Below are 13,655 nucleotides of genomic sequence, written 5' to 3'. Positions count from 1 at the left end.
TCTGTCCTCATTTCTCTCTATCCCCGTGTCCTATTGTTGATCGGACGGATCAAATTACATTTCAAGAATGTCTTGCACATTACGAGGATCCTGCACATATCTTAAAGATACCATGATACATTGAGATGTAATCTGACCCATCCGATCGACAGTGGGACATGGGGACAGAGAGAAATAGGGGCAGAGGATCTGAACTAAAATCTAACCATTTACTATTAGGGGTGAGCAGTCAATCCGCCAAATCGACCAACCCGCTTATGCCGACCCGAACCGAACCGAAAAAAATGATCTGCCGGATATAGGGTCGGATATAGGGTCCTAATATTGAATTATCTGATCTAGTAGAGCTGGATAGTTTTTTATCCCAATAACCGAACCAACCCGATCCGATCACCCATACTTGTAGCAACTAATGTTGATAAGCTGTTACACGTTGTAACAATTATTGTCGATAAGTTGGTAGACGTTATAATAGTTATTTTCGATTAGCTGCTATAACATGTAATGAGTAATGTCTATTATCATTTTTAAAAAAAAATTATTTTTTTGTTATATTTATATTTATATTTTATATTTCATTGGATATAGGGTCGGATATCCAAATAACTGATAATCTGTCGGATATCTGAAACATAAAAACTGCTGGATATAGGACCGGATGTAGGTCCCGATTTTACATTATCTGATCTAGTAGGACCGGATAATTTTTTACTCTAATAACCGAACCAACCCGATCCATGATCACCCCTATCTACTATTCGACGGGCGCAAGGACCTTTTTGACAAAGGCCACCGAAGGAAATAGAGGACTGGAAGCGGGCAATGACAATGGCGATGGCGGAGCAGGTGAAAGCGTCGCACATACTCATCAAGCACCAGGGATCACGTCGCAAGGCCTCGTGGAAGGATCCCGACGGCTTCATCATCTCAGCTACCACCCGCGACGCCGCCGTCAACCAGCTTCTTTCCCTTCGCGAGATCATTGTCTCCGGGGAGGCCCGCTTTCAGGACGTCGCGGCACGCTACTCCGATTGCAGCTCCGCCAAGCGCGGTGGCGATCTCGGTCTGTTATCTTTCCTATCCGCTCTTCCGTGCCTTCTAGGGTTACGTTAATGTAACTTCCCCACTTTTTTGATACCTTCAGTATTTCTCTCCTTTTTCACTTTTTAATTTTTAATTTTATGTTGCTCTCTGCCTTGATGGGACCAACTTTCGAAGATAATTAACACCGACTATCTTCTTGGATGGATTCCCTTTTCTCCTTCCTTCGATCTACCGGGTTGATCATTTGTGATTTCCATAATCCTCATATTTCTGTCTCCTCAAGGGTAAATTTATCATATGTATACTTATATGTGCCTTTTTCATCATACCTATTTAGTCTTTAAGGTTTCATGCCGGGGTATTACGGATTTGATAGGTACATGGTAGCGTACAATTAAAGTTTAAAGCATTGGATCTCCCAGTGGTTACGTTGATAATCTTTGTATATGGTTAGTTGGAAAATGATACTTCGTATAAGAGAATTTGATTTAGGAGATCTTTGCAGGACAAGATGGACAATTTTAATAGTTTGGTGTATGATCTTGGGGTTAACCATGGTATATTTCCGTCCAAAAAATTATTTGTTCTTGGTGACTTTCTTTTTCTATAGTTAAAGAGAAACCAGATTTTTTATTAAATTTGCCATCATGTAACCAGGAGAAATCATCCTTTATCTATCTGTTTACTTATATTATGCGATATGAAAGTTTCTATATGAACGATTGTACTCATGTACTAATTTTCATGAGAACAGGAAGAAATAAAGGCTTAACATTCTAACTATTTAGGGATAATTATATGGATCTTATTTCCATTGAATTCTGTGTAAGATCATGTTGTTATTTATATACAAATCATTTAGGTGTATATCAATTTATGTTGCTTGAAGTTTTCTCCCACTATCTATGAAACCTACAGTTATGTGTGAGGTGGATTCTGGATTTTCAATTAGTCATATCTTCAATTGTAGTTAGTTCTAATTATCTAATTATACAATTTTTGGTCATGTTAGAAAATTTATGCCATCTTAACATATTTCCTTTCTTTCACGGATACTTCCAATCCCGCATGAATATATCGCTGTAAGATTATTAGAATATTTATCCTATCTTAGTATGCTTCCTTCCTTGTTATAACTACTTGCACTTTGCCTATATAATATTGCTCTATGTCTATCCCTTTTGATAATTGCAAACATCTACACCTGAATTCTCATTTTACTCTATTTTTTTAATGCACTTGTTATGTGTTGTAATTTAATTATGTAGCTATTTCTGTTTAGATTTTGAAGTCTTTTACTTGATCATGTGGTTATCCATATATCATAGCTATTGTATGGTATTTCATAATCAATTGATATTTAAATCATTAGATGATTCATAAGAATTGTTGAGAATCAAATAATGTAATGTTAATAGAGAACTGCTTTTTTGTTTTAAGGAAAAGGAATCTATTTGTAATCAAACAAAATTCTAAAAGGTTTAAATTAGTTTTCATTATAAAAATTATTGGCATATGTATAATAAAATATACTAATAAAACTAGCTCCTGGATAGTTTCATCTAAAAAAAATTGATTTTTTTTATGTATAGCTGTATAAACTAATTATCTGGATGCATAGGCTGCCTGTGCCTGTATATTGAAGCCAACTACATACAGGGAGCCACATGCTATATGTGATGCGGTCCCTTGTTGCGAACTCCTAGGTGATATCTTTTTGAGATCATGTAATCAAATAACAAAAGGTACCATAGACATAGGTCAAGATGTAGTCAACTGTCTATTCATTTGGTAGATGTGTAGTTCATTTGTACTTGATTTCATAATGCACATAAAGGTTTGTAGTCGATTTCACAGGGCACATAAAGGTAACTACCCAATGCTTTACTTTTGTACTTTTATTTGATTGATAGTTGGTAAAAGCAACTGATCTTTATCCAGATTGGTTGATTTGAATCAAGCTCAGTCTAGGCCCAATCCAATTCCTAGCAATTTCTCAAATGTCACTTCCAAGATCCTGTTGAAATCATGGTAATTAAGTGTCAAACTGTTGAAATTTGAGTGAATCAACCAAAATTGAGTGAGAATCTAGGAAATCAACTGAATTATAGCAAAATCACTCTATTTTGATCAATCTGTTCAATCTAAGGTTGTCAGGCTTGAGATCCTATTTAGAAATGTGAAGACATTCATAAGGTCGGAGCATAGGATCCTAATATTATTCAAATTTAATATTAGAACTATATTTGACTTTTATCACTTATCAAATGCATTAACTTTCAATATCTAGTACTAATCTAATGTTTTTAACATTATAATTCTAATATTGTGAAGGGTAAATCAAATTATTGAAATATAAATATAAGACAAATACTTTCAAATTTTAGTATTTGATATTTATAAGGAAAGTAATAAGTTCTAAAAGATGAATGATAGCTATACGATGAATGATAATAGCAATAATAAAAAGAATTGTTCTACTTAGGAGGTAAAAAATAATTTTATAAAATTGAAATGATTCTAAAATTCTGGCATGAAAATAAAAATATTTATTAGTATCAGTACCAAATCTGTAAAATGTCTAATTGAACATATAGTCTATCATGATTTATTGGGATCTACTGCTCCCTGATGCTCGTTCCTTCTATTGCCCTTTGTTACAAGTCCTTATCCTGAGCTTTACTGCCCACTCCTATAGTCGTTTTCCCTGCCCTTTGAGTCCGTTATGGGGATGGTTTCAGCTGGCACATGTTGTGATGCTTTGCACTACTCAATGCAGGTGATAAATGTTTGGCATGGATGATACAGGTGAAACATGTAATTTACCCCGTACTGACCTTATTTCAATTGTAAGTAAGCCTAGGGATGTAAACGAGCCGAACCGAGCCGAACAGTATCAGGCTCGAGCTCGGCTCGTTTAAGTTATATTCGGGCTCGAGCTCGGCTCGAGCTCGAATCGAGCTTTTATCACAAGGCTCGAGCTCGGCTCGTTTTAGAATTATCAGGTTCGCGAACAGTTCGAGCTCGGCTCGTTATTAGCTCGATTATCAAAGTTAACGAGCCTAACTCGTTAAGCGAGCTCGGACTCGTTTTCGGGCTCGTTTAGAGCTCGTTTTTGGCTCATTTTTTTGGCTCATTTTAAGGCTCGTTTTAGAGCTCGTTTTTTTGGCTCGTTTTAGAGCTCGTTTTTTTTGGCTCGTTTAAGGCTCGTTTTAAGGCTCGATTTAAGGCTCGTTTTTTTTGGCTCGCGAGCCTATAAACGAACATGTTCGCGAGCTCACGAGCCGAATATCCTTAAGCTCGAGCTCGGCTCGATAAAACTGTCGAGCTCGAAATCGAGCTCGAGCTCGGCTCGATAAGATAAACGAACGAACTTGAACGAGCTTTTTACCGAATCGAGCTCCGAATAGCTCGCGAACCGTTTGGTTCATTTACATCCCTAAGTAAGCCCATGGGCGGACCAACACAAAATGAATGTTGAGGTTGTGCTTGTATGACATTCATTTTAGATGTGGTGCAGCTGTTTTAGGTTGCTGTGTACTAAGGTGTAGCTTGATTTTAAAGACCATGCTTCAGTTACATGAATGTCGGATGCTAACGGGAAATAAAGAGTAATCTGCTTCAAAAAAGGAGATTGATTTGGCTTTTGGAAATAACTCTTTGCTTTGCTTGCAGGTTAACAGTGTGAGTTGATCTGTTCAAGCCAAGCCTTAACCAATTAATCCTGTTCTCTTTAATAACCCCACTGGTAGCCCAATTTTGTTTGAGAGAGAAAGGGAGAAAAACTCTAGTTGTACTATTTGGACTTGGCTTCACAGTGCCCTAAAAGTTAGAAGCTATTATCTGCTATGTTTTTGTTCTTATGGTCTCTACTTTTTTTTATTCATATCTTTAGTTGTAAAGTTAGGTTACACCAAATTGCTCAAGTTGCTTTATTTCTTATGGGCTGCATCTTGCCAACCATCAGTCATCTGATTGTGCCTTGGGAGGAAATTCTAGAGTGATGCTCTCTCACTTATATCACGTTGAATGATTTCTGAGAAACGCTTTGTCTCGTGTTGGTTATATTCAAGTGTAAAGCAGAGTGAAATAGAGTCATCTCCTCTAAACATGAGTAGTTTAGATTGGATTGCTTTGTCGCACTGGTTTTCTCACCTTTTTCTGATAGGAAAATATAAAATTATGGCGTCCACTGATTAATCATGGTCCTCATGCGACACTGTTTGATATTTTGAAATGCCGCAGGTCGGTTTGGACGGCGACAAATGCAGAAGCCGTTTGAAGAAGCTACCTTTGCACTAGAAGTTGGCCAGATTAGCGGGATCATCGATACTGACAGCGGTGTACATATCATTCTGAGAACTGGTTAATGTTCACAGGAAAAGTGGAGCATTGAGTTCAAACTTGATTATGAAGATTTAAGCGATAAGTTACACGGGATTAATAATTTAATGCTGAATGCTTTCGCTTTACATTCGTGGTATAAGGGCTTGTAGTATGTTATTATCATTTTTCGGCCCTGAACTCCTTTCAGCAAAATGATTGACAAAAATATTCGTTGCTTGCTTGGTTTGTTATTTATACACTAACTGAATCATGTGTAGTTTTAGTACTCTATTATATACATATGTGGACGATCCTTTTGTCACTAGAAATTGATGAATCCTCTCTGATAGATCTGTTAGTTTTAATTTTGGTAGTTTCATAATTATCTATTTATAGTTATAACAGACGATTTAAAATTTTAACCTTTGGTGGGAGCTCACTTTACCCATTGGACTGAGTGATGTAACTTGTGTCTTTCTTGTGAGAGTTGCTAATTTCAGTATCAGGTTAATGTTCTTGATCTCTAGTCCCTTTTAAAATAACACACTAGGATGCCGTTAAAATTACCTCACAGTTTAAATTCTAAGAAAGAATTTACACTGAACATATTTAAATTTAAAACAGCATCAATTTATAAATTCTAAGAAAGAATATTACACTAAACATATTTAAACTTAAAACAACATCAATTAATGAAAAAAAATACAAATTCAATCAAAACTTATAAATTTTGATGAAAAAAATTAAAAACAGCTCGTAATGTTTATAAAATATCTATATTTTATGAAAGAATGTTACACTGGATATATTTAAGTTTAAAACAATACTAATTTGTTATTTTAACGACATAATATGCTAACTTGGAAAGGACTAGGAGGAGAATAAGGAATTAGGGACCAAGAGATCCCAGCTGGGTTGTACCGCTTTATATTTAACAGTCTAGATCTTTTGAATCCTTGGTCCGCTTTATATTTATACTCACAGCTAAATTCTAACAAAGAACGCCACATTAAATATATTTAGACTTATAACAGCACCGATTTATGAAAAAAAAAACACATTCAATTAAAATTTTTAAATTTCGAAAAAAAACTGAAAACAGCCTCAAACATTTATAAAATATCTATATTTTATTAAAAAGTATTTTACTGAATATACCGATAGGTCCAATACTAATTTATCATTTTAACGACATCCTAAATTTATCTTTTTTGGAAGTGACCAACCCGGGATTCGGGACTAGAGATCCGAACTTGCATATTTGGCCATGCTCGCACTTGTCTGCTACCAGCCAATGACCTCATCCGTCGCACTTCCTCCTCCGTCCTACTCAATCCGCTCTCTTCCTCCGCCACCACCTCCTCCGCTCTCGGCCTCCGCATGGCTCGAAACCCTCCGCTCCCATGCCCGTGCCAACTCCTTCCACTCCGCCCTCGCCACTTATGTCGACATGACCTCCGCCGGTGTCCCTCCAGACCACTTTGCCTTCCCCGCCGCCATCAAGGCTGCCGCTGGGATCCCCGACGCCTCCGTCGGCCGTCAACTCCACGCCGCCTCCGTCAAGCGCGGTTACCACACATCCCCCGTCACCGTCGCCAACACTCTCGTCAACATGTACGCTCGCTGCGGCGACCTTGACAGCGCCCTTAAGGTATTCGATCGTATACCGGAACGGGATGAAGTGTCTTGGAACTCCACCATCGCTGCACTATGCTTGTTTGAGCTTTGGGAGCTCGCGCTCGAGGCCTTCCGGTCCATTCAGGAGGAGGAATCCATGCTCCTGAGCTCCTTCGCTCTGGTCAGCGCTGCCCTTGCCTGCTCCAACCTTGACCAGGGCATCGGAATAAGGCTCGGTAAGCAACTCCATGGCTACGCCTTGCGCAATCAATCCTTTTACAGCGGGAAAAGATTCGCCTTCAATGCGCTTCTAGCAATGTATGCAAAGCTGGGAAGAGTGGACGACGCAGTTGCCCTCTTCGAGAGATTCGACGATCGAGACATTGTCACTTGGAACACCATGATCAGCTCTCTCACACAAAATGATCGATTCTCGGAAGCGATTGCGGTCCTGCACGAGATGGTGCTCGCCGGAATTAAACCCGATGGAGTCACATTGTCCAGTGCCCTCCCTTCTTGTTCCTTCATGGAGATGTTGAACACCGGTAAGGAGATCCATGCCTACGCCTTTAGGAACAGCGGGCTGTTCCTGAACACCTTCGTCGCCAGTGCTTTGGTCGATATGTATTGCAACTTTGGATTGGTCGAGAGGGCTCGTGCGGTGTTCGATAAAATACCCGAGAGAAGGCTTGGCCTTTGGAATGCCATGATATCTGGCTATGCTCAGAATATGCTCGATGATGAAGCGTTGAAACTCTTCATCGACATGGAGACTGCAGGGTTGGTTCCCAACGAGACTACTCTGGCAAGTATCCTGCCTGCCTGTGTGCGGTCCGAAGCTTTCCCCAACAAAGAAGATATACACAGCTATGTGATAAAGCGGGGGATGGAAGGAGACAAATTTGTGCAGAATGCACTTATGGATATGTACTCAAGGGTGGGGAAGATTGACATATCACAAAAGATCTTCGCTGCAATGGAGGACCGAGATGTGGTATCTTGGAACACTCTGATCACTGGCTGCATTATCTGTGGGTGTTATTCTCAGGCATTTCGTTTAGTGAACCAGATGCAGAAAAATGGAAACTTCATTGAAGGAATTGATAAAGAATCACTGCATTATAAGCCAAATTACATCACCCTCATGACCCTGCTGCCTGCTTGCGGGTCTCTTGCGGCACTAGGAAAAGGGCAGGAGATTCATGGCTATGCAATTCGCCAGGGATTAGATTCAGATATTGCGGTAGGCAGCGCATTGGTGGACATGTATGCAAAATGTGGTTCCTTAAACTTCGCAAGATTGGTGTTCGATAGAATGCCTAAGCGTAATGTGGTTACTTGGAATGTTCTCATTATGGCATATGGGATGCATGGGCAAGGAGAGGAAGCAATTGGTCTTTTTGAGCTAATGATAGCTAAAGGTGAAGCGAAGCCAAGCTCGGTCACAATTATTGCAGCTCTGGCAGCTTGTAGCCATTCAGGGATGGTCAGTCGAGGCATGAAGCTATTTCACACGATAAAAGAGTGTGGAGTTGAAACAAATGCTGATCATTATGCTTGTGTGGTCGATCTCCTTGGTCGAGCAGGGGAACTTGATGAAGCATATCAACTCATTGTTTCAATGGATAACGAATTGGACAAGGCAGGAGCTTGGAGTAGTTTGTTAGGTGCTTGTAGAATTCATCTAAATACTGAGCTAGGAGAAGTTGCAGCGAAGCATCTGTTCGAGCTAGAGCCCGAGGACTCAAGCCACTATGTGCTTCTTTCCAACATATACGCTGCATGTGGGCAATTTGACAAAGCAATGGAGGTCCGAAAGAACATGAAGCTGAAAGGTGTTAGAAAGGAAACAGGTTGTAGTTGGATCGAGGTGGGAGATGATGTCCACCGCTTCACGGCTGGGGACTCTTCACATAAGCAAAGTGCAGAAATATATTCATACCTCGAAAGTTTATGGGATAGAATGAAGAAAGAAGGTTATGTTCCTGATTTGTCCTGTGTTCTCCACGATGTGGAGGAACATGAGAAGGAGGTGCTTCTTTGTGGGCATAGTGAGAAGTTGGCCATATCATTTGGCATACTGAATACTCCCCCTGGCTCGACCATTCGGGTGGCAAAAAACCTGAGAGTTTGCAATGACTGTCATGAATCATCCAAATTTATTTCGAAATTAGTTGGCAGGCAAATCATCCTAAGAGATACAAGGAGGTTTCATCACTTCAAGGATGGATCTTGTTCTTGTGGTGATTATTGGTGAAAGTTACTAAGGTAAAAATGGTCATCAATGTAAACTAAAAAAAATGGTAAAAAATTGAGCAATATTTGGATGTTTATTTTAAGGGTAAAAATTAAAGGCAGTCTCTTTATTATTGAATCGTCAAAGGAGGTTATAAATTAATTTTTTTTATTAAAAGACAGTATGAAATTGTAACTGTTATAGGTTACAATAGTTATAATTTTATAGTTGCTATAATATGAAAAAAAAAATTAAAATTAAAATTATTTAGTCTCTGAAAAATATTTAAACAAATGTTTTTAGCCTAAAATTGGATCGTTATGAGTTCTACTATCTAATCAGTTGTAGATTTTTGAACGAGGTTTGATTTTATATATTATATGTGTTGTGGTTTATCTTGAGTTAAAAATTATGATCTCTCAAAATTTTGGAGATGTTATAACTAAGTTACTATGCAGTTGTAGCAACTACGAAATTGTAGTTATAATGTGAATGTTAAATTTTAAATTTTTAAGAGGTTATAATTTTTTACTCGGATTAAATCATATGACGTATAATATATCAAATAAAGACTCATTCAAAAATCGATAATTGATTATTGGATTGAACTATAAAGGCTCGCTTTCAGATTAAAAAATATCTTATAAAATTTTTGTGAACTCCGAATAATTTTAGTCTTTAAAAAACATTTTATGTTATAGTAATTATGATTTTATAACTACTATAATTATACAGTAATCATAATTTCATAGCTGCTATAACGTGCTCAATTTAGACATAAGATATAAATAGAATAATAATAAGAATAGTATTGAAGGATAATTAATTCATTTAGAAGAAATGAGCTCTCTTTTAATTAAAAAAAAAATAGGGCCTGATCGAGTTGGCTAGCATGTAGCAATATTGTTGTGATGGGCATGAATCGAATGTTGGTAAGACGATGAATTTATTTGATAGATCATATATTGTTATTCATAATACTGATCCGATTTAGTGTCATCAGAATGCAATTTATCCCATTGAATTTAGTTCCTACTGCTTTTTTACTTATCATGTACGTAAAAACAATCAGTCAAAATGACTAATTTGATTGAAACTTGAATTATTATTTTTTATCAATGATAGAAGAAAGGAATTCAAACTTCAAATCTTAAACGAAATGATCTGGTTGGAATCATAAGTATCTGAGATCAAGGGCGGAGCTAGGATATTGATTTAGTGTAGGTAAATTATAGCTACCGTTGATAGATCGGACATGTTGCGGAGGGCGCCTCCCTTGGTCCAATTTCGATAGCAGGCCTAACAATAGTGCCGCAACTGAAGCTCTCCACTTCACAAGTCGTGTCGTCTTATATCTTGCTTTTTTTTTTTTGTGTCATCTGCCTATTTTTTTTTTCTTTTTTGTGTCATCTGTCTTTTTTTACAGCATCTGCCTAATTTTTTTTTCTTATACTTGTATGGAAAACACAACAAGAAAAGAAATGTATCAACATGCATCTGCATATTCTTATTATGTTGTTCAGTTAGGAAAAAGTAAATACTAGAAGAGAAAATCATAAAATTAAGGGTGATTTCGATGCCTAGATCCAGCAACAAAAAAAAAATAATAATAATATTTTTTTCAATAATATATTTGAAGTGTAATGAAATTTTATAAAGAATTTGGAATTAAAAAAAATATTTTTAATATGGATCAAATATTGTTGTAACAAGAGAAAGCGTCTTTTCTTTTTTTCATTGGGTCATCTATTTTTTTTTCCAAGCTTGTGTTAATAATAATTTTTTTTAAGGTCCTGGTTCAGTGTGGGTAGCTGCCCACACTGGGTGTATGCTGGCTCCGTCCCAGTCTGAAATAGTAGTATATATATATATAAAAGATATCCTGCGACACACTTCGTGCAGTTTGGTGCGGCGCGCGTTAAAATCCGTGCTAGATAGATTAGTGAATCGATTCAGCCCCCCCTCGGCGTGTTAAAATCCGTGCTCGATCGATCCACTGATCGATCCGCACGGATGTGTGCCGTAGGATATCTTTTATATATATATATATATATATATATATATATATATATATATATATATATACAAAAGGACATTTACATTGCTCCATTAATGGGGGTGTTATAACACCCCTGTTGGTGTTAAAACCATGTGAATGACTGTTATAATACTCCTTCACATGAACACATTCATTATCCTGAACGTGTTCAAGATGGCATGGGGTGGGTTAGTCCTGGCCCACCCCATGAGTGTATTTTTTTAAAAAATTTATTTATTAAAAAAGTATCAATTTTAAAATTAAAAATTGAATAAAATGGGCGAATAATAAAATGAGTGTATTTTTTAATAATAATATTATTTATTTTTAAAAAATGATAATAATTTGATTTTTGTATGTACTTTTTTTCAATCGTTTGAACTTGTATTTTGTATTATTTTATTTATTTATAATTTATTTTTTATTTAATTCAAATTAAATTAAAAAATTTTAAAAATTATAACGGCTTGTTAACAGCTAATAATAATAATATTTTAAAAAATATTTAAAAATATTTATTTAATATTATATAATTTTAAGATCATTAAGTGGACTGTGAGACTCATAAATAATGAGTGTTAATATTAAAAGAAATATGAGTGAAAGATATATGTTGTCATAATGAGTATGTGACAGTGGATCCTATGTTTTTTGATTAGGTGGTAGATGTTTGTATTCAATCAAAATATTTAATGACTTTAATTGATTTTTTATAGTGATAGATTTTTATTGACTTTTATAGAATTATATTGAGTTCTATAATTTTTTTTTTGCAAGATTTTTATAAATATTTATAAACTCTTTAAACTTGTGGATTTTATAATTTATTAATAATATCTTATAAGTCATTATCTAGCACTCCCATTAAATATGACTATCAAAAAGAAAAAGATTATTTTCATATATTTTTTAAATTTAAAAATTATAAAAAAATATTTGGAAAAAAAGAAATAAAAGTATAATTTTTCCATGATTATTCTTGTCATTTTCTTTTTAATTTCATACATCTTAATACTCTTGGCGGCATAAATAAATATAAATAAGTCATATTCAATTTATAGAAATTAAATTCTTAATTAAACATAAATAATTAATTAATAAATACTTTTAATGATATACAATATCAAATATAATAATAAAAAAATACTGAGAATTTGTGAATCTCCCATTGTAAATTTTCCATTGGGAATATCACTTGTATATAAATATATAAGATTGAAAATAAATGCTTAATCATAAGAATCTAGAAAAGTAATAGGCAACATAATAATAGTAGGCAATAAATCATGTACATTCCAAATCTTATAAGGCAATGGAGAAGAGAAACTTTACAAAATAAGTGAGTTTATTAAGATAAATGTTGCATCAATAGATTCAGATATTTTGGACAAATAAAGGCGAAAAAAACTTTATTAAGACGTGTAGCAGTGATTTAAAACACGTCAATTTTAACTAAGTAAACAACCATATTACCAATAATAAAGTGCAACGAGTAATTTTTACAGGAAGATAATAAACTACTTTTACAAGGCTTCTATGCCAATCAAATAATGACTTGTAGTTGTATCTATTATATGACGGGAAGAAAAATTAGGTATCCTATATACTACATCAAAAATTCATCCAATTGACAGAAAAAAAAGAGAAATGATAATTTTTACCATCACACATACAAATAAAATACGTACATACAAATAGGTGATTATACAATAATCAAGGTAAGTAGCTGTTGCTTAGACGAAAATGGATGCTTATAGAAGTAGATTAAAAAAAATACAAAATGCCACGATTTCTTTTGGACAAACTAAAACAATAAAGTCAAATGATGTAATCCGAATAGATGTTCACCTGCTTGTGAAAGAAAGATTGAGTAAGAGCTAAGGAAATGAAAAAAGAGTGCTTGATTAGTAAATTGAGCTTTGATTCAACAGTGGAGGAGATCGATCTAGGAGAAAGGAAAAAGAGATGTGACAATGATCGAAAAGAGAAAAATGTGTTGGATTAAAAGTCCATAGAAATTTCAAGGATGAATAGATGATTTTTCTTTTATTTTCTAAAATTTACTTAGGATTTAAAATTTATATCCAAAGAATTTTAAAAGAATGTATTAAAATTCATAAAAGTTTGGGTACTAACAAATTTTCATAGAATTTTTTAAAAAAATCAAATTTCAATGTCTTATGACTTTTTAAACTATATAAAAATTTAATTTAGATACTACTAAATTAAATTTATAAATATTTAGATTAAATACCCTTTTAAAATTCATAAAAGTCATAATACGTAATTATATTTATATTTATATTGAATACAGCCCGATGTATACCTGTACACATAAAAAAATTCAATTTTTTATTTTATTTTATTAAATATTATAATTTAAGGGACAGGACG

The 13,655-nt window shown here is 35.0% G+C and overlaps 2 protein-coding genes across 2 annotated transcripts; both read left to right on the top strand.

Moving 5' to 3' along the window:
- The first annotated feature begins 787 nt into the window (after nucleotides 1–787).
- LOC122052830 (peptidyl-prolyl cis-trans isomerase Pin1-like) lies at nucleotides 788–5,719 on the top strand. Its single transcript, XM_042614557.1, has 2 exons — nucleotides 788–1,063; nucleotides 5,290–5,719. The coding sequence occupies exons 1-2, from the start codon at nucleotides 823–825 to the stop codon at nucleotides 5,412–5,414; spliced, it is 366 nt and encodes a 121-aa protein (XP_042470491.1). The 5' UTR covers nucleotides 788–822; the 3' UTR covers nucleotides 5,415–5,719.
- An 876-nt stretch (nucleotides 5,720–6,595) lies between these two features.
- Nucleotides 6,596–9,328, top strand: LOC122052829 (pentatricopeptide repeat-containing protein At3g57430, chloroplastic-like). Its single transcript, XM_042614556.1, has one exon. The coding sequence runs from the start codon at nucleotides 6,638–6,640 to the stop codon at nucleotides 9,242–9,244; it is 2,607 nt and encodes an 868-aa protein (XP_042470490.1). The 5' UTR covers nucleotides 6,596–6,637; the 3' UTR covers nucleotides 9,245–9,328.
- Nucleotides 9,329–13,655: the final 4,327 nt, after the last annotated feature.

The sequence above is a fragment of the Zingiber officinale genome, chromosome 3A (assembly GCF_018446385.1).
Source record: "Zingiber officinale cultivar Zhangliang chromosome 3A, Zo_v1.1, whole genome shotgun sequence".
Taxonomy (NCBI): domain Eukaryota; kingdom Viridiplantae; phylum Streptophyta; class Magnoliopsida; order Zingiberales; family Zingiberaceae; genus Zingiber; species Zingiber officinale.
The sequence above is the reverse complement of the archived record's forward strand: the minus strand, read 5'-3'. Positions and strand labels throughout refer to the sequence as shown.

What these genes read in the sequence shown, in the direction of transcription:
- LOC122052829 (XM_042614556.1), top strand. Translation starts at nt 6,638, where the DNA reads ATGCTCGCACTTGTCTGCTACCAGCCAATGACCTCATCCGTCGCACTT.
- LOC122052830 (XM_042614557.1), top strand. Translation starts at nt 823, where the DNA reads ATGACAATGGCGATGGCGGAGCAGGTGAAAGCGTCGCACATACTCATC. An exon ending in CAAGCGCGGTGGCGATCTCG is followed by an intron (nt 1,064 to 5,289) that starts GTCTGTTATCTT and finishes GAAATGCCGCAG; the next exon opens with GTCGGTTTGGACGGCGACAA.